The following is a 20,678-nucleotide window of genomic DNA, read 5'->3' on the forward strand; positions in this document are numbered from 1 at the left end:
CCACTGAGCTAAATCCCCAGCCCCTGTGTACAGCTTTCTGTGAGGATAGATGTTTTTGCTTTTCTTTTCTTTTTTTTTTTTTCCTCTGGTACCGGGAACCGAACTCACGACCTTGCGCTTGCCAGGCAGGCGCTTTGCCGCTGAGCTAAATCTCCAGCCCCTGTTTTTGCTTTTCTTGGGAATATATTTAGGGAATATACTTATGGAATTGCTGGGTCATTTGGTAAACTAACTTTTTGAAGAATTGCATGTCATTTCTGATTTAATACTTTAACTTCTACTTCATCAGCTTTAATGAATTTTATCTGCTAAATATCCCTGTTTGTGTTCTTTGTTTCTGTCACCCTGTACTTGAGATATGCTTTTCGGGGTTACTGCAGTAGATACCCTTTTAGCTTGCTTTGTTCTCACCACAATCTTATTTATGTCATCTTCTACACAATAAAAGACTGGTTTTTGAAAATAAATCTCATGAGGTTACCACATTGTTTAAAAACTAAAACAATCCCTTCAAAGGCTTATCACTACCTTCTGGATGAAATCCGAACTTACGTGGCTTACAAGGGTCTTGCTGTCCAGCTTCTGCCAGTCTGTCTAGTTTCACTTGTGCCCCATTGTTTGAAGCATAGACTGAGCTCTATATTTAAAGTTTTTCACATGTTTCTCTAAGTCTTGCACTCATGCCAGCCCGATTCTTTGTTTTAATCTTTCTTTATAGAAGCCTTTTCTAGATCTTGAACAGTTGACTTTTTTTTTTTGTTTGTTTGCTTTTTGGTACCGGGAATCAAACTCAGGACCTTGCGCTTGCCAGGCAGGCACATTTGCCACTGAGCTATATCCGCAGCCCCTTCTGGATCTTAATGATTCCATCGTGTCCCTTTCTTTTTTACCCATTTCCTGCATACCTGTGCTACTGTTAGAGCATCACTTTGAAGCATTATTGCCTGTTTGCCTCTCTGGGAATCAGGAGCAGTTAGTTAGGTGCCAGGTAATGCAGTGAAGGCAAGTTTAATGAGTACAAATTTAGCAAAGTCAAAAGAAGGTTATTTTATTTTGTAGATCAGTTAGGGAAGACCTCATGGAGGGCGATAATACTTGAAATAGATCTTGAATAATTTGTGAAGTTATAATAATGGTCTAACACTAAGGTGGATTAAATCTATTAAGTAAGTTTTCATGGATCTAGATGTAGGAGGATTTTTGGCTGGGTGTAGTGGTGCATGCCTGTCATCCCAGCACTCAGGAGGGTGAGGTAGGAGGACGATCACTGCAAGTTTGGGGCCAACCTAGGGATCTTGCTAGTTAACCCTGCCTCAGCCTCCTGAGTGCTGGGGATTACAGACCTGTGTACTACCACACATGGCAATTACATGCTTTATGGAATGTGTGAGGGAATTTTCAAGGATAATTTCAGAGTTTACCCAGCTACGTGTGTAAAATTTATTTTTTTTATATTTTATTTTATTTTATTTTTTTGTTTTTCTCCAGTACCGGGAACCGAACTCACAACCTTGCGCTTGCCAGGCAGATGCTTTGCCACTGAGCTAAATCCCCAGCCCCCAATGTGTAAAATTTAGATGGACTACTTTTAGAAAGCAACATCCATGTGATTTCTGGAAAAATTATAGAATTTTTTATAAGGCACATATATGATATTGGACAAAATGATCTGTGTGAAAATAATTGCTCCTTACCATATTTAGGGGATTGGCTTGAAGAACTCCCTTAGATATTAAAGTCTGTGAATGTTCAGGTCTTTGAGAAGTCATAGAAGACAGCTGTCTCTATTGCATGTGTCGTGCTGCACTGCATCTTTTCAGTTGACATATAAAAAAAATCTTAGAATAAATATTTAAAAGTAAAGATGGGCCAGGCGTGGTGGTGCACTCTTGTAATCCCAGCACTTGGGAGGCTGAGGCAGCAGGATTGCCCTGAGTTCGAGGACAGCCTGGGCTATAGAATTAGTTTAAAGCCTGGCTGAACTACATAGCGAGATCCTGCTTAAAACAAAGACAAAAACAAAAAACGAAGGGTAGAAATGTATTTTGAAATACAATACTGATATTAGCTAGTTATGAAAATGTATTTTGCTTATCTGGCTTTTGCCTTATAATATTAGACTTAACTCAGATTTCGAGAAAAGCGCTTCATGTTTAAATATAAACTTTCACTCTTGGCTCTGTATATTTCATTGGCATGTTGGAATGTTAAATCCTAGGCATTGAAATAACACCATCTCTGATTCCTTAAAGATTTACTATCTTCTTCTCAGTTACCAGCACACTTTGTTCAGTTTTTCATAGCACTCTGGATTTCATTACACTCCCTTCCATGATTAGATGACGGCAGGTGTTACATGAGAATCGTGCACCTGCTCAGATTCCCAGCAAGTTCTTTCTGAGCCGATCTCTTTTCCCACTTTCTAATTTGAGCCAGTAAGCCCTCAACCTCTCTGGCAAGTAAAACAATTGATAACGTTGTTGGTGATTGATACATATGTTCAGCATGATAATGGCAATGGCTCCAAAGGTGTATGGATTTTTTTTTTTTTTTTTTTTTTTTTTTAGTACTGGGAATCGAACTCAGGAGCTTGTGCCACTGAGCTATATTCCTGCCCCGTATTCATGTATTAGTACTCAGCAAACTATTGGTGGCAAACCTATGGCACACATACATGCCACAGGGTACTGTTGTATCACTGAAAGCTCTAAAAGGTTCACCATCACTGGTATATAATTTTAAGTATGTAGAGTTCACTGAAGGTCAATTATATCACATTAAAACTATAGATAAAAGTCCTTGCTGGGCATGGTGACAAATGCCTGTAATCCCAGCTACTAAGGAAGCTGAGTTGGGAGAATTATAAGCCTAGGCAACATAGCGAGATCCCCCCCATCTTAAAAAAAAATTCTCATGTGAGCTCTCCTTCATTAATGGATTAGTGGTTCATTACTTTATTAAGTCATTTGTTCCCAGAACTCCTTTAGGATCTACAATCCTCCTTAACTGCTCCTCCAAGATCTCTCCTTTTTGTGCCCCGTTTACCCCTCACAATTGTCATCCTTTATCCATGCCAGAACACTCTTCAGAAGAGAAAAACTTCACGATGGCACAGATGTTCCTGAGAGGCTATCCCTGGGTGCTGGTAGCTGTGGCCCTCAGAGGCATCAACACACACAGGCCCTATGAAAGTCCTTAAACTTTCTGCTTTGAGTGCTTGATCACATGAAAATACCAACTGCAGACGTGTGTCTGGACTACAGAGGCATGTCAGATAAGCAGATATTAGTATAAACAAGAGGTGTTATATAAAATGGAAGGTATTTTAGGCACTCTGTCAGTGTTTTCTGAAAGGGCCTTGAAGACCACAGCGTAAGAATTTACCCTTATTGTTTTGATTTCTAGTACCTCTGAACTAGAATCTCTGAAGGATGGGTGTGGATATCAGCTTTTAACAAGCCTTTTTTTTTTTTAAAAAGACAGGGTCTCGCTGTATAGCCCCGGGCTGGCCTTGAACTTGCAGCGATCCTTCTGCCTCAGCCTCATGAGTGCTGGGATTATAGGCCTGTGCTACCACACTTGGTTTAACAACCTGTCTTTTAAAGATGACTATAGGGCTAGCTAGAGTGGTAAGAGCTCGGTTAGACACGAGGATAGAAATAAGAGGGTAGAAGAATTTGATTTTTTGAATAGTCTTGCTTTACCAATTGCCTTCTTGTAGTGTAGAAATGGAAATGTTTTGGCCATTAGGTAGCATTTTAGTCTGGCAAAGTATATCCATTTCACAGTTTGAAATTAAAACATGTATGCTCAACTTCTGTAACTTAGATGTTGGGAGAAAATTATATGCTTGAAAGTTTTGATCAGAAATTTTTTTTCCTGCAGAACTCAACAAGAATCCAGTGGAAGGCTTTTCAGCAGGTTTAATAGATGACAATGATCTCTACCGGTGGGAAGTCCTTATTATTGGTCCTCCAGATACACTTTAGTAAGTATAATGGAACTTACATCTTCAAAATTTACTGGTATTAAAGCTATTTTAGCAAACTGAAATGTATGTATGTATGTATGTTTTTTTTTTTTTGTATGTATGTCTTCTTGAGACGGTCTCGTTATGCAATTCAGGCCGGCCTTGAGCTTGCTTTTGTAGCCCATGCTGGTCTTGAACTTGCAGTGATCCTCCTGCCTCAGCCTCCCGAGTGCTGGGAAATGATTTTTTAAAGGTCAGGTGAAATGATTATGTCCAGTGTAATTTGCACTGAATTTGAGTATGTGTAGGGTTTTTGTGTTCCACTTGAAGCTCTGTCTAAAACCTGTTCTTAAAAATAAAGTTTCACAATATTACAGAAATATCATTTCAGAAATTCACATACTTTGATACCTGGATAAGTTTATTCCTATAAAATTATCTTATTGTAAGGTTATATAAAAGTAGTGCTTTTTTTAAAACTTACGTCTGAGAAATTATATTTTGCCAATATCAGGGAAGAAGAAAAAAATTGAAATGTTTTCCCTTTATCTCTTTTGTTGTACTTGCAGTACCTTGACCCCCAAAGGGAACATCATAATTTTAAGGACCAAGGTTTTATCATTCTTAACACTTTATCACTTTACTAAAGCATAGCATTACATATTTCCGAGGAGATTGTCAAACAGGGTATTGTATATGTCAGTGTTTTATGAAGACTGGAGAAAATTTTCAAGATCATCTATTTAAGTGGCTATCTAATTGGATCTCCACAGAATACTGGTTAGAGAAAAAGTGTTCTGTCTGACCCTAAAATGAACTGATGGTCACTTTTCTCCAATTTATAAAAGTTATTGTTAGGATATAAATTGATGTATTAAGTAACTCACTACCAGGTTTTGAACCAGTGGTTTAAAGATACAAATTGGAATATATTGATACCAAAGAGCAATAGAAAAAGAATTTCTTAAATATGTCATGTAGCGGAGTTCTAGATTAAAAAAAAATCTTTATATTTTATGCTCTGTTTAAAGCTAACTTAAATCTACTATTACTTATTATTCTATACGATTGAGTTAATCACTTCCCGATGGTGGTGACTAGTGTAAGTTCTATGCTTTTTATAGAAGCTGAGGTATTGCATACATGCACGAGGGCGGCAGAGGGGTGGAGATGAAATGATTTTCTCAAAGCCAGGCAGTGCAGCACAGGGACAGCCCTAGATCAGAGTTTCTTGGGGATTGCACTTCCTCACTCAGCCTTTCTCCTCAATGATATTATGTGGGAAAGGAAATAGATGCATCAGATATTCTTTTATGGTAGACAAGTAGTTACTTTTGGGTGTCCCCCCCCCCCCGAAGCACTCCCCCACCAGTTGGTGGAAAAAAATATTCAGAGCTACTCCATACCAGGGTGCACTAAGACATACAGAATGGAGGTATAGTGTGGATGTTCATGTCTTGTATAGTGTGAAAAAAGTGACTTATGCTTTGTCTTAACTATTGACAATTAGAATTTTTGCTGTTACATTTCCTGGTATCATGTTTGCATTGATAATTTTTGTAAGCTGAGATGGCATTAGGGTTTTTGGTCAGGTAAGAACAATCATTGAAAGTCATCTTAGAGGCAGTCCTTCATAACCTTATTGTTATTTGAAAGCAAAATTTTTAAGTTCTGTACACAAAACTGTGTATATAATAATGTAGTCTATGAAATTTATATCTGTTCTGGTTTTGTTTTAGCCACAGTGCCTCAGGGGAAACATTGTGAGATTCCAATGATGAGAATCTAGTTACTCCTGTAGTAGATACAAGAAATTCTCCCTAAACCCATTTCTGTTTAGAGTATCTGGTTACCCAGCACTGACCTTCAACTCTAAGGGCTCACTTCATTTTTATATCCTTTTCATGAAGTTGTTGCAAATATTATTAGCTGGTCCATGTGAGCCTTGCATTCCTCCACGTTCATCGAAGAGAGCCACCTTATAATACCATTATAATTAATAGGTCATTCTTTTCACTACTAAAACCTGGTTTTGGCCTTCATTATACCTCTACAGTATATACTTGCTGCTGAGACACGCTGCTGGCTGCTCCCTTCCACGATGCACCTTTCTGAGATTAGTAGCAGCCTTTGCTCAAGGAAACAAGAGAGTATGCACCCCAGGGGAGGGTCCTGAGAAAGAGGACTGGAAAGTAGCTAGGGTTACAAGGACACTTGAGAGGAAAGGTTTTGTAGACTAGTAGAGTGAAGCGGGTAGAAGAATTGAAAAGAAGTTAGCAACAAGCTTAGCTGGTACCCAAATGTAAGTGATTAGCTCATCCTTTAATAATTAAATCATAGGAAAAATACTGTACCAAAATTTTATAAAAGCTCGTGATACTTTGTGATTGCATTGTTAGCATCATTTGTCACTAGAGGACACTCCGTCTTCTTCACAATCTGTAATCAATACGTGATACATGCAGGGTAACTTTGATTGAGACTGATAGTTACTGTGAGCATTAATTTAGTCATCATACTTACAACATAGTGCCCCCACTGGGGATCAAATCCATGGTCTGTGCACTGAGCTAAATCCATGGGCTTTTAAAAATTTGATTGATTGATTGGATATTGGGAAGCAAACTCAGGACCTCATGCCTGCCAAGGCAGGCACTGTGCCGCTGAGCTATTTCCCTGGCCCCTAATTTTTTTTTTTTTTTTAATTTTAAGTGGCGGTCTTGCTATGGTAGGTGGGCCAGGCTCAAATTTGCTACAATAGTGGGGCGAGCCTCAACCTCTTAGAATGCTAGGGTTACATGTGTGTATCACCAGGCCCAGCAATCATTAAATTCTAGTTACTGCCCTATTTGTTATTGAATCTTTATCATGCTGTTAAAAATAGGTTGGTTTGCTTGTTTTATAGTACTGGTATTGAATCAGGGTTTTGTGTGTTCTAGGTAAGCACTCTAGCACTGAGCTGTTGAGCCACACCCCAACCCTAAGAATAGATTTTTTAGGCTATCTGTGAAGTATGCATTCTGTGAATGGTGTGGGATACCTGTTATCAGCCATATAGGTGTGGGATACCTGTAGCCACCCATATCTACAGAAATAAAAATTTCAGGTAGGAGTAGTAATAGGTTTTTAAAGAAAGTCTTTTAAGAACTTGGTGCCAAGGCCAGCTTGGGCAGTGTAGTAAGATCTGATTTCTAAAAAGTTAAAGGGACCCATATACCCAGATACTACTGTAGAATTACAAATTTTATACATTTGCATTAGTTAATAGTGAGTGCACCTCCTCTCCCCCAGTTTTCTTTGATCATTATGGTTGTTCCTTTTAAGAAATATGCCTTTTGTTTCTTACTACTGGCTATGGTGTGAAGAACAAAATTTAAGTACCTAGGTGTGATGGTGACACATGCTTGTAATCCCAGCCCTATGGAAGGCTGAGGCAGGAGAATCTTGAATGGTTTTTTTACTTTTAATTTAGAGGATCTTAAAAAGATTATATGCATGTGTTTTATAGTATGACCTCATCTTGTGTGAGTTATAGAACATGAAGTCAACTAACCAAACTAATTAACACATTCTTTTACAACTGCAAAATTCTATTTTTAGTTATAAAATTTAGTAGTTATAAAATTTGTTTGTAGTCTTACGTAAGACTTCGAGGCACAAGCTGTGTATTCTTTAATTAAATTCCAGAGGGAGTACCTGTATTGGTTAGGAATTGAGTGACAATGGCAATGCTGTCATTTATTACACAGTGCGTGTGGGCCCCAGGGACTGGCTTTATGTAGCTCCCTAACTAGCAACTTCTATTAGTTATTTGTTGTTAAACAATTACTTAAATTTGGCCTTCGCATTTGCATTTCTAGGGTAAAAACCTTATGCTTAGGAAAATGAGCAGTCAAGTATCAAGGGATAAATTGTGTAATGTGGCAGATAAAATGAATGAGCAGGAAACATAGTAACAGATAGAGATTAAAGGGCAATATTGAACAGAATTTCAGAAGGTTGCATGCAGTATGTCATGTAAATAAAGTTAGTATGGCAGAATTACAGGATTTGATTTTTGAAAGATTTTTGTAATTTAATACAAAAACAGTAAGGGAGGCCTCAAGGCAAAGAACTGGGCCTAGGTTTCTCAGCCTTTTCAAATGTCATGCCTGGTTGCTTACTTACCTCCTTTTAACATTATGCTAGTAGTTGTACTGTATCTGTGATGAAGTGAATATACGAGTGGAAAGAAAAATACTTTAAATTCATTGATACTTTTAATAAGTTTTTGTTTTATTCACCACAATGTTATTTAGTCACCATATATTTCAAAAATACTGACTACATATGCTGGGTGTTCCCATCGCTCAGGACGTGGAGGCATGAGGATCACAAATTCAAGGCCAGCCCAGCCAATTTAGCAATACCCTGCCCCTCCCTCAAAAGGCTGCATTATACTGATACTGTGTTTCCAGGCATTTTTCTGTTTTTTCAGTATAAACATAGGACCACTTTTTCTTTCTACAAGTGGGCTTATATTCCTTTTAAAAATTTAACAGTAGACTGTCACCATTCCCTAACAATACTTACTACTGATTTTTTTTTTGATTAATATTTCTCCTACTTTTAGGATGATAAATTTCACAGTGATCGCTAGTGGTTTTTGTTCTCTGTTGTATTCTTTTATATGGGATGATGTTTAGCATAACTAGATAGTCAACATATATCTGTTAAGTTAATGAAAATTGTTTATGAGCTAAGTGTTCCATTTCTCACTGATCTGAAACAGTCACAATCATTCGACTCTACTCTAATGGGTTGTATATTGTATAAAGAATCAGATACATGAACTACTATTGCAATAAAGACATTAAAAGAAGTCAGTGTGATAGAGGAACTTATTTGTGTATGAGACCGGGTCTCACTTTGTAGTGCAGGCTGGCCTTGAATTCATGGCAATCCTCCTGCCTCAGGCTCCCAAATGCTGGGATTACAGGTATGTGCCCACCATGCCCAGCTTGGAGTTTACTGATTTAGATTGATAGTCAAGGAAAATTTTGTCTGTAGGAAGTACTTAAGCTGAGTCCTGAATGATGATAAGACAAAGACGGAAGTGTATTTCAAATGGAGGAAACATCTAGTACCAGATCATAATGCAGGAATTTGATCATTTTTGCTCCTTTTTAAATATAATACATACAACTCATTGTAGTAAGTCTCTTGACAATTAAAGAACAGTTGCCAGTTAAATGGCATTGACCTAGAACTTCACTGCCTCATATACAGCTACTTAGCCATATATGCCTATTAAAATTAAACTAAAAAAATTCAGTTCATCAGTTTCATGAGCCATATTTCAAGTGGTTACCATATTATTGGACAGTATAAATAAAACAGCTTCAATGCTGGAGAGAGTTCTTTCAGTGACTGCAGCTCTGGAAAGTCAGAATATAAACTCAAACTGTGTTTTGCTCCCAATGTTTGACATATGCATGCTGAGTAAATATTTGTTAAATGATGAAATAAGTGCGCAGCTGAATGGAAGCTGCACATCAGTTCTTGGACAGGGGAATAGTGTTTAAGCTTTGCAATGAGACAGATCTTGGTATGTTTGAGCAACTGAAACAAGACTGATAGGAACAAAAAGAAGAATGATAGTTTGAAATCAACATGAAGAAATTGGCAATTTGAGCCCTATTGGCAATGTGAAACTTTCTGAAATTTATTGTAAGTACATTAGGAAGCAACGCAAAGACTTTTGCTGTACCAAAGATGTGATCTTGTCTGGTTGCTACTTTTATCAAACTGTTTTCATTTTACTACTTCATGAGAGTTTTAATAATGGTTAAGAATAGTAGATTATTAAATTTGATATTTGAAGTAACTTATCTGCAAGAAAGCCAGGTTATTCACTAAGCTTCATTTTTTGTGTTAGGACCTGCATTATTGTTTTATATCTGTTTTAATGATCATGAACTTAACATGCAAGAATTTATTTTTGTTTTCCAGTGAAGGTGGTGTTTTTAAGGCTCATCTCACTTTCCCAAAAGATTATCCCCTCCGGCCTCCTAAAATGAAATTCATTACAGAAATCTGGCACCCCAATGGTAAGTTTATCTAGTTTTACTTCTATACTTGCAAATATGACGACCTGTCATTAAAGATTTTAAGGTCATCCAGGTGTGGTGGCACACACCTGTAATTCTAACACTCAAGAGGCTGAGGCAGGAGAATGACTGTGAGTTAAGGTCAGCCTGTGCTGCATAGTAAGTTCAAGGCCAGCCTGATGTATGATGAGACCCTGTCTCAAAAAGCAAAAATTTCAGGGTCAATAAGAAAAGTGCATTTCTCAGTGAAATTGCTTTAGAATTCTCATACTCTGTTCATTGTGCACATTGTGCCCCTAGCATTGTGTTAGATTCTTTAAGACAGAAGGACTGAGTCATATAGAAGAGATTTATTTATTTAATTATTTTTGGTACCGGGAATCGAACTCAGGACCTCGTGCTTGCCAGGCAGGCACTTATGCCACTGAGCTATATCCCTGGCCCCATATAGAAGAGATTTACTTAATTTTTTTTGAGAGTCATCAACAAGATAGAGTTACTAAGTGTGCATTAATAGAGCTCAGATAGAGGGGGTGTTGTTACAAAAGCATAGAAATCATTATATCTGAGTTTTACACCATGCTTGTAGACCACTGTGGACAACTCCTAACTTTTATCTGTATTCTTAGTTGTAAAAAAGGACCACCCTGGCTGCATGTGGAAATGCATGCCTGTAATCCTAGTACTTGGGAGGCTGAGGTATGGGGATCACAAGTTCACACCCAGCTTGGGTAACTAGGCCAGACCCTATTTCAAAAATGGGGGGGGGGTAAGGATGTAGCTCAATGCTAGAGCCCTTGCCTAGCATGTACCTTCACTTCAAACCTCAGTATTGCCAGTAAAAAGGACTGCCCCACCTACCTCATAGGTGACTCATACAATCAAACAAAATAACACTATATTTTTTAAGATTGGAAAGAATCCAGCACTGCTGTGCCTGAAGTGATGACATTGAGTTTTTAAATCTAAAGATGAGCTGTGTAAAATTTGCTTTGTGAGCCAGAGATCAGGCCAGATAAACCATGTTTGTACAATTTCCCTCAATTTTTGGTTCTGACTTGACTTGTGTAATAGGGCTTGTAACAGTTTCTTTTCTAATTACTTGACTGTGTAATCAGAGTTGTCCTCTTAGCCCGGTGCCAGTGTGTACTCTGCTTCTCATCCTTACAGCTCTTTTGGTTGCAAGGAATAGAAATACATAGCAAAAAACCATAGAGGAGCTAGGTAAGGTGGCATATGCTGGTAATCCTAGCACTCGTAGGTGGAGGAAGGGGGGCATCTCTGAGAGTTTGAGGCCAGCCTGGTGGGCTACGTAGTGAGACCCTGTCTCAACTCCAAACACCCCGACGCCACCATCAGAGAGGAATGTTTGAATGAATAAATAACAATTTATTAGAAGCATATGGAACACCAAGGCTTGAAAAACAAATGGGTATCATGAGAGGCTGAAACTGTGAAATAGAAAACTGCTGGCAACCAAAAGGAGTATGACATTTCCTTACTTGTGAGACAGCACTGATCATAAATGACAGTTACTTTTCATATCTGTAAAGAAACAGTATCTCTTAACAGTTTTAATTGTGACAGACGATATTAGTGATGTTTGTGCCTGATACATGGATACATAAATTGGTGACATGCACTTCTCATTGCTTTCACGTTTCTTTTCTCTTTTTTCTAGGCTTTTGGCAATTTTCTTTGCCTTTACTTGAATTACTGGATATGTGATAAGTAATCTTTTTGCACCTATTTCCAAAGAAAATATGAAAAGTTTTTCAATTTTGGATTCATTATGAATGAGCTGTGTGGCTCTAGGTGAATGTTAATGGTGAACCTTTTAGAGCTTTCACTGATTACAGACATCCCATTCTGGCACACACGCCACAGGTTCACCATGACTGCTCTAGGCAAAGCCTTTTTGAGCTTTAATTTCTCTATCGCTGATTTTTTTTTTTTTTTCTTTTGAGACAGGGTCTTACTCTGTAGTGCTGGCTGGCCTTGAACTTGCTTATGTCGCCCAGGGTGGCCTTGAACTTGTGGTGATCCTCCTGCCTCAGCTTCCTCAGTGCTGGGATTACAGGTGTGCACCACCATGCCTGGCTTCTATCTGTGAAAATTAAATGAAAGCATATATATAAGCAAATACATGAGACTTCCCTTCTTATAAGAAAGGTAGATAGCAATAGCTTTAGTAGTTTAAGAAGACAATTGATGAAAGAAAAATAATTTTTTTAACTTGAAGAGACTTGGCATCTTGTAGGTCATTAGATGAATGATCAAGATTTGACTGGAGGGAGAGGATAGTTAATGAGGAACTTGAATGGTAACTACAAAAAGAATTAGATGTAGGGAGTGAATGGTCATACTAAAATGGAAAATAGAGGAAAAGGCTGGTGGAGGAAGCATCTAAATTATCACTGATTATCACTCAGTTGTGGTCCATTCGTTTACAGATGTCCTGGTTTGTATGTGGGAGAGGTGGGCATTAACCAGAATGATGAAGCTGTGGTATGCTAGTGATGTAGGTATCTGTGTTCTGATAGTTCAGGGGAGAGCCAAGAATTCTTAGAGAGTATGTTCCTGGATGGAATTTGGAGTGATGAATATGCTTGGTTTGAACTCTGTTGTGTTGGCCATGGAGACTTTAAATTGATGAATTTAAAGCTATATTATAGGTTTGTCTTGATTATATTTTCTTTCTAGAAAGGTTAGACTAGTGGAAGACAGGAAAGGAAGCCAGACAGATAGCAAGGAGATAAATTCGTGGTTGAAACAATAAAAATGAGCCAAGGGAGGCGGCACACACCTGTAATCCAAGCACTCAGAAGGGTGCGGCAGGAAAGTCTTTCTTGAGTTTGCAGCCTGCCTGGGCTACATAGTAAGTTTAAGGCCAGCCTGAACTACGCAATGAGACCCTATCTCAAATCACGCCCCCCAAAACAAAGCAAAACAAAAACAATAAAAATTTAAACCAAGAATAGTGACAGGAAGGGCAATTTACTTCACTTGTTGACCTACCTAGTGTGGGTGGTAATGAAGAGGAATTTAGAAATGGGTGGCCATTTAAGAAAATAATTATAAACAGGGCATAGTAGCACACACTTGTATGAGGGAGACTATTTGGGACAGTTAGGCAGGAGGATTCATAGTTTGAGACCAGCCTGGAAACTTACTGAGATCTTACCTCAAAAAGGACTGGAGATGTAATTCAGCATTCCCTGAGTTCAAGCTCTGGTTGCAGAAGCAAAACAAAAGCCTATATATATGTTAAACATTAAAGACATAGGCCTGTCTTAAGTTATTGCTATACCCCCATGTTAGGTATGGTTATGGCATACAGTAGGCAGTGATATATTCCCTTGATTCTGGTGACTGATAATGTTATGAGATGAAAAAATAAACTTTGTAGTTACTCACAAATTTTGTTAGGCTCTACACAGAAGAAGATAGGAATAAAATATGCATAAATACTGGTTATTTATGGAATTTGGAAAAATGGTTCAACATTTTTTCACCTAGAAATTTTATTTAATCTTACTTATTATTAAAAGTTTCAACAGCCAGGCATGGTGGTGCACACCTGTAATCCCAGCATTTGGGTGGCTGAGGCAGGAGAATTGTTGCTACAGGCCAGCCTGTACTGTATAGTGAGACCCTGTCTCAAAAAGCCCCCTCCTCCAAAAAATTTTCCCTCAAAATATGCTTTTTGAAAAGAGAGGACAATTTTTACTCGAAGAAATTATTTTCACTAATAGGGAGTATTTATGATATATAAATTGATTTGTGGATTAATCAACTTCTTTTAGTCAGTATTTTATTTTACTTTTTGTGGAACCACTTCAAAGTTAGGATCTAGTTATATGAACATATGTCTTTTAAAAATAAGGATATTTTGCTGTTACTACTACTACTCAAGTGATCATTACTTGTAGCTTGGATTTTAAAATGGCCTCATGAATATCACATATGTTAATGAATTTTCACAGACAATATGACATGCTCCTTTTGTGAATTTCAACAGACTCCTTTCCCTTAAAATATAATTTTGCTTTTATTTGATTTTAAAAGTATATCATTATATTAGTTCCATTTTCTTTAAAAAATTTCTAGGCCTTTAACTACCATCAATTTAAATCAATGTTTGTGGTCTAACTAGGCAGTCATTACATAGAGACTTAGTTCACCACAGTGTGGATCATATGTTGTCTGCAAATGAGGAACAGATTCGGTAGTTGCCATTTATTCCCGTACATTGTGTTTACTACATGTGAGTGCTAAGCACTATCTATATGCTGGATATCTTAAAAGTTTGACAGAATTGAAGTAGTTTTCATTCCAGAGGTTTTCAGGTGGGCTCTGTGCATCTGATGAGATCTGTAGCCTTACTAAAAAGTTAGCAGATTCCATTTTAGAAATCATCTGTATGCAGGTAATGTTTTATATACAAGTATTATGTGGAGCAGGATCACACTTACAATACTAGTGTATGTAAATCAAATTAGTGATACTAAACGAAACTATTCTCTAATTTTGCAGTTGATAAAAATGGTGATGTTTGCATTTCTATTCTTCATGAACCTGGTGAGGATAAATATGGTTATGAAAAACCAGAGGAACGCTGGCTCCCTATCCACACTGTGGAAACCATCATGATTAGCGTTATTTCGATGCTGGCAGACCCTAATGGAGACTCACCTGCTAATGTGGATGCTGCGGTAAGGTCACATGTGTGTGCCCTCCATGTGCCACTCTCTTGCCTGTTTCTCTCCCTTTTAATAAAATTCAACTTGATAGCACTGGGCAAGGTGGCCTATGCCTGTAATCCCAGTACTTGGGCAGCTGAGGCAGAATCACCATGAGTTCGAGGCCAGCATGAACTACATAGTGAGGCCCTGTCTCAAAAAAATAAAAAACAGGGGCTGGGGATTTAGCTCAGCGGCACAGCGCCTGCCTGGCAAGCGCAAGGTCGTGAGTTTGATTCCCCGTACCTGAAAAAAAAGCAAAAACAACAACAACAACAAAAAGAAACACAAAACATCCCACAAAAACCAACCCAAAACCTTCGTATGTGACATGTTAATGTTGAAATATATGTTCATTGTAGAGTGGCTAATGTGAACTTATTAACATATATATCACATCACCAATTTTTGTGGTGAGAACCCTTAAAATCTTTGGGCAGTTTTCAAGAACAGTACAAGCTGGGTGCAGTGGTGCATACCTGTAATCCCAGCCCTCAGGAAGCTGATACAGGAGGATCACTGAGTTTCAGGCCAGCCTGAACTGCATAGTGAAACTCTGTCTAAAAAAGACAACCAAAAAGCCCACAAAATGCCACAATACAATATTGGGGTTTTGTTTTTCTTTTGTGTGTGTGTGTTTGTTTTTTGAGCCAGGGTCTTACTATACAGTTTAGTCTGACCTTGAAGTCACAGTGATCCCTCCTACCTCTTAGTTTCCCAAGTGCTGGGGTTATAGGTGTGCACCACTGCGCCTGGCTGCACAATACATTATCATTAATACAAAATCTATAATATATTTTATACCTTATTGTGGCTACAGTAATAATAGCTGTAAGAGATACACAGAATAGCTAAAGAAGTAAATTGTGACATTATAAATTTTCCTTGTAAATGTTGGATAGGGATGTGTGGAGTAAAAAATGTAGGTTTTTATGCTATCAAAGGTAAATTTTTGCTGGATGTGGTGGCGCATGCCCATAATCCCAGCTCTCGGGAGGCTGAGGCAGGAGGATTGTTGCGAGTTTGAAGGCCAGCCTAGGCTACAAAGTGAGTCCAAGGCCAGCTTGAATTACATAATGAGACCCTGTGCCTCCCAATAAAAGGTATGTTGTTAATAGTATAAGATAGATTGTTAATATAAAATATTCTTGTAAGCTTCATGGAAAATACAAAGCAAAAATCTCCAGTAGATGCAGAAAGAGAAAAAAAAAAGAATCAGAGCACACCTGTTGATAGAATCACTTAATCACAAAGTAAGAGAAAGAGAAAATTAATCTATAGAGAAGCTAGAAAACAATGAACAAAACGGCAGTAATAAGTCCATACTTCTAGTGGGGGTTAAGGTTAGGGCCAGAGAGCTTCGTTCTGGATTCCTCCATTCTTGATTCTGTCAGCCTGCTGCTAGCTGCCTTCCTTGGATTTCCCCTTTATTGCTCTTTTGGACCAGATCTTCTGTTCTCTGGATCCCATTTTTTCTTCTTCTTTTTTGCTTTTGTTTTTGGATTTGCTTCCTTCTTTTGCTAAGTATTTCATGCTAGAATGTCTTAGGCTATGTAGGAATTGAATTCAGATTCCTTTTATGATTCGAGATGTTTTTATCCTTTATTCTTAATTGATACCTTATGTAGAGTTGTGGAAAATTTTTATACAGCATATAGTTTTTACCTTTTATCATTGCTGGGAGAAGGTTGATGCTGTGCTGATTTTCACCATTTTTAGGTAATCTGTTACTGTTATTTCTATCTTGTTTCCTTAAAGTTTTTCTGTGTCGTTAGTCTTCTGAATTCTCAGAGTAATATAAAGTCTTTAATTTTCCATCCTTTTACTTGGTGTTTGAGTTTAAAGACTTCTTAAATTACTTTGAGAATTTCTCCATGTTTAATATTATTTCCTTTTTTAAAAAATATTGTTATTAACTAGATTAAGCCCTCTTGTATCATTATAATTGTATAATATATTTTATATTGAGTGTATAATTGAGTCCAGGACCTTGGGCACACCCAACCACACACTGTGCCCCTGAGCCACATCCCCAGCTCAGTATTGTAGATTTGAATTTTCTACTGAATTTTCCTTTTGGTGGTATTGTATTGTGTTAGTCAGCTTTCCATCAAGTACCATCAGCTGGGGACCAAACTTTGGACATGTGACCCCTTGGAGGACACTTACGATACAAGCTATAACTTATTTACTTACATATTTATGGTTTTTGATACAGGGTCTCTCACTATGTAGTCCAGGCTGGCCTCGAAGTCACAGTGATCTTCCTGCCTAAGCGTCCCATGAGCTGGGAGGTGTGCACCACCACACCTGGCTAACATACTTAATTTTAAATAGCTTATTTTGTCCAGTAATTTCTTTTTTGTTGAATCTTATCACTGTACAATTAATTTAGTTTTGAGTGTTTTGGATTTTAAAACATTTTCTGAAGTCTTCCTCTGAGGTCAGTTTTTCTATTGTATTTTTGTATTATTTTAAAGTGTACTTTCAGAACTGTGTAACCTTCTATAGAACCATCCATTCATGACTAAAGCATGAGTATCTGGGGAGCAGATTGGAACTCTGTGTGGAAGATAGGGATAAGGTTGTGCGGATGGTAAGCCAGATAATAAATTGAAAGTAAGGGTTGGGGAAGAGAGTGTTGTTCATTTGTTCATTTATTCATTCACTTGGAGTGCTGGGACTTGAAAACATGGCCTTTGCGTTGGGCTACACCCCCCAATCTTTTTAGTTTTTATTTTGAGGCAGGGTCTCAGTAGATTGCCCAACCTGGGTTTAAAGGTGGAACCCTCTAGTATGGCACTTAGTGCTGGGATTAAGGGTGTGTTTAGTTAGATGCCAGAGTGAAGGAGTGATTACTTTTGGTATTAACACACTACCTACCATTTCTAATTCTAGTACTTTTAAGATTCTTGTGTAAAATTTACATATATAATCATTATTTTAGGAAAGTTCGTAAATTTGAGGGGGAAATCCTGAGTACACAAACTTTAGACTTTGTTTTTAGCTCTGCTTCTTGGGCTTTTCTCAGATTGGCCATTTCCAAATCTTAGTTTTGTTTTTTTTTCCAGTACCAGGAATCAAACTCACAACCTTGCACTTGCCAGGCAGGCGTTGTGCTGCTGAGCTAAATCCCCAGCCCCTAAATCTTAGTTTTTTTTAGGGTTTCAATATACCCCTTTCATCTTTCATTATCATTCCATTGAGACTTCTGTTGTCTGCTACTTTCTCTTCTGTACTGCAGGTTTTCGTATTCTTCCATCTGATTTTTGTCTTCTAAAATCCTCCATTATTGGATTGCTTCCTTGCCATTTTCTTTCATATTGAGGGTTTATATTATAAAAAAAAATTCCAGTGTAATCATTTATTACCTTTTAAGGGTCTCAGGTAAGCAAAAATCAACATACACACTTTTGCTATATTAAATTCATAAGTTTGCATATAAAATGAGTTTGAGTCAGGTGTGGTGGTGCATGCCGGCGCATGCCTGTAATCCCAGCACTAGGGAGGCTGAGGGGGGAAGAGCGTTGTGAGTTCGAGACCAGCCTGGGCTACAAAATGAGCTCAAGGCCAGCCTGAACTGCATAGTGTGACCGTGTCTCAAAAAGACCAAAAAAAATGTCGGGGAGCTTGATAATATTCTCCTGGTAACCATAGTACATCGGCCAATGAACTCAACAGATGGTTGCTGTATTATCTAGTCTCTTCTTTGGAACCATCATTTATTGATCTCCTCTCTACCTTAGAAGTCACCCTTGCCAGTCTTGTCTCATTTGCTAGAGAATATCAGTCATATGGCTCTGTAAATTCCTTTCCACCTACCGTCTGCCATTGATGTGAGTCCTTTTTGCTTCTTTGTACAGTGCTATAATTACTTCTTCCTTTTTGATCTTCCTGCTCTAATTATCTCTTACATTGTAATTTTTAGATTACCATTTCTTGACATTGGCTTTAACCCTTCAATCGGAATTGCCCTTTGCTTCTGTTTACTTAAAAATAAAGCCAGATTATGCACAGCAAACATGTAATAAAAATTTTTTAAAGCAGCTTCGTTAACATACACAAGCATACACAAACGGCACACACAAAGCAGCCAGGTGTGGTAGCCCATGCCCACAATATTAGTACTCTGGAAGGTAGGAGGATCACAATTTCAAGCCCCGCCTGGGTTGAACTTAATGATTTAGTGAACCCTGTCTCAAAATTTAAAAAAAAAACAAAAATTTTTCTTTAAAAGCCTCTGGTTCAGTTACTAGTAGTGGGAAGGAGGGTAATTACAGAAATTACAAATATCCATAAATACTTCAAACATCTGAAAGATTAGCATATTCTTATGAATAGCCACAATGCTATTATTATGTCAAATTTGCTGTAATTCTAAAGATTTTCAAGTGCCTAGCGTACATTCATATTTTCCCAGTTTTCCCTCAAAGTGTTAAGACTCCTCTTCCCAGACTGGTGCTAACAGAGAGACTTTCTGGCTTGGATGAGTGTTTACTGTGTTCTGTCAGCATTATCTTTGATTAGACAGTGTAAATAATAGTTTGCTTTTGGTGTGTCTTGTCTTGAGGGCAAAAACTTTTTGAATCTCTTCCTTTGCTGGGGCAAGGACTGAAGATTTCCTTAGTCTTTGTTGTCCCTAAATTGAAAACATTCAAAGAAAGAAAAAATGCATTTTTGGTGAGCATTTCCTGATATCTGCATCCTGAGTAAAATCAGTTTTGTTCTATTGAAGCTGCTAGTGCTGTTATGGGTTCTTTTTCCACGCTTCTTACAGAGACAGTGATACATCACATATTTGCTCTTCCTTTCACCCTGCTAGTACTCTGTAACATCTCAGTATGCTGTATCGTACCTCTCTACCTTAGGTAGGAGATAAACTTTTATGCTAACTTTGCTTTCTGGTTATTTCCAGAGGCAGAGTTGGTAATCCTTTAGATAATTTGAATGTCTTATTTGTAAATTGTAGCTTTCTTTTTAGTGTAATACTACACTGTAACTTCTTTTGGGGTCTTTTCCATTTGAAAAGAATTTTCCTGTAGAGGTAATTTGCATAGAAATTTCTGCTTGCATATCCCAGCAGAGTGCCTTACAGTTTTGCCAAGGTGTGTGACCTACAACTGTAATCCCAGCACCCAAGGAGGCTGAGTAGGAGGATAGCTCTGAGTTGAAGACCAGCCTGAGCTGCAGAGTTTGTTCGAGGCTAGCCTGAACTACATAGTGAAACTCTTTCAAAAAACAAAACAAAATAAACCCCCCAAAATATTACTGACTGCTTTTCTAGTCTTAGCAATTTACCATTTAAAGTATATAAATTGGGGCTGGGGATTTAGCTCAGCGGCAAAAAGCGCCTGCCTGGCAAGTGCAAGGTCGTGAATTCGGTTCCCGGTACCGGAGAAAAACCAAAAAAAAAAAAAAAAGTATACAAATTACCAAAGGAATGTATACGAAATTAAACTAAGTGTTTGAGATTATAAGAAGGTGTTCGCACCAAATCATTCGATATTGTGTTTGTATCTACAGAAAGAATGGAGGGAAGACAGAAATGGAGAATTTAAAAGGAAAGTTGCCCGCTGTGTAAGAAAAAGCCAAGAAACTGCTTTTGAGTGACATTTATTCAGCAGCTAGAAATTTCACTTATTTCAGGGTAAGTTCATTTTACATGTCATACTATTTCCTTTGTCTTTTCATAAGTTCTGTGTTAATTTTTTTTATACTTTTTTGAGGGCAGGGGTACTGGAAATTGAACTCAGGACCTTGCACTTGCCAGGCAGGCGCTTATGCCACTGAGCTCAATCTTTGGCTGTGTTAATTTTTTTTAATTGTGTTTTTTGAAATGTTTGATTTCTTCTATTTTGCTTTTTTTTTTTTTTTTTT

At 37.8% G+C, this 20,678-nt stretch overlaps 1 protein-coding gene across 1 annotated transcript in view; it reads left to right on the forward strand.

Moving 5' to 3' along the window:
* Ube2g1 (ubiquitin-conjugating enzyme E2G 1) overlaps positions 1–20,678 on the forward strand; it is an 87,620-nt gene that overhangs the window by 54,409 nt on the left and 12,533 nt on the right. Inside the window, exons 2-5 of the mRNA XM_005399692.2 lie at positions 3,886–3,988; positions 9,962–10,059; positions 14,596–14,774; positions 20,325–20,448. Coding sequence (XP_005399749.1) covers positions 3,886–3,988; positions 9,962–10,059; positions 14,596–14,774; positions 20,325–20,411 — 467 coding nt within the window. The 3' untranslated portion in view covers positions 20,412–20,448. The remainder of the gene's footprint in view (positions 1–3,885; positions 3,989–9,961; positions 10,060–14,595; positions 14,775–20,324; positions 20,449–20,678) is intronic.

This window comes from Chinchilla lanigera, unplaced genomic scaffold, assembly GCF_000276665.1.
Source record: "Chinchilla lanigera isolate Chin_1 unplaced genomic scaffold, ChiLan1.0 scaffold00066, whole genome shotgun sequence".
NCBI classification, from domain to species: domain Eukaryota; kingdom Metazoa; phylum Chordata; class Mammalia; order Rodentia; family Chinchillidae; genus Chinchilla; species Chinchilla lanigera.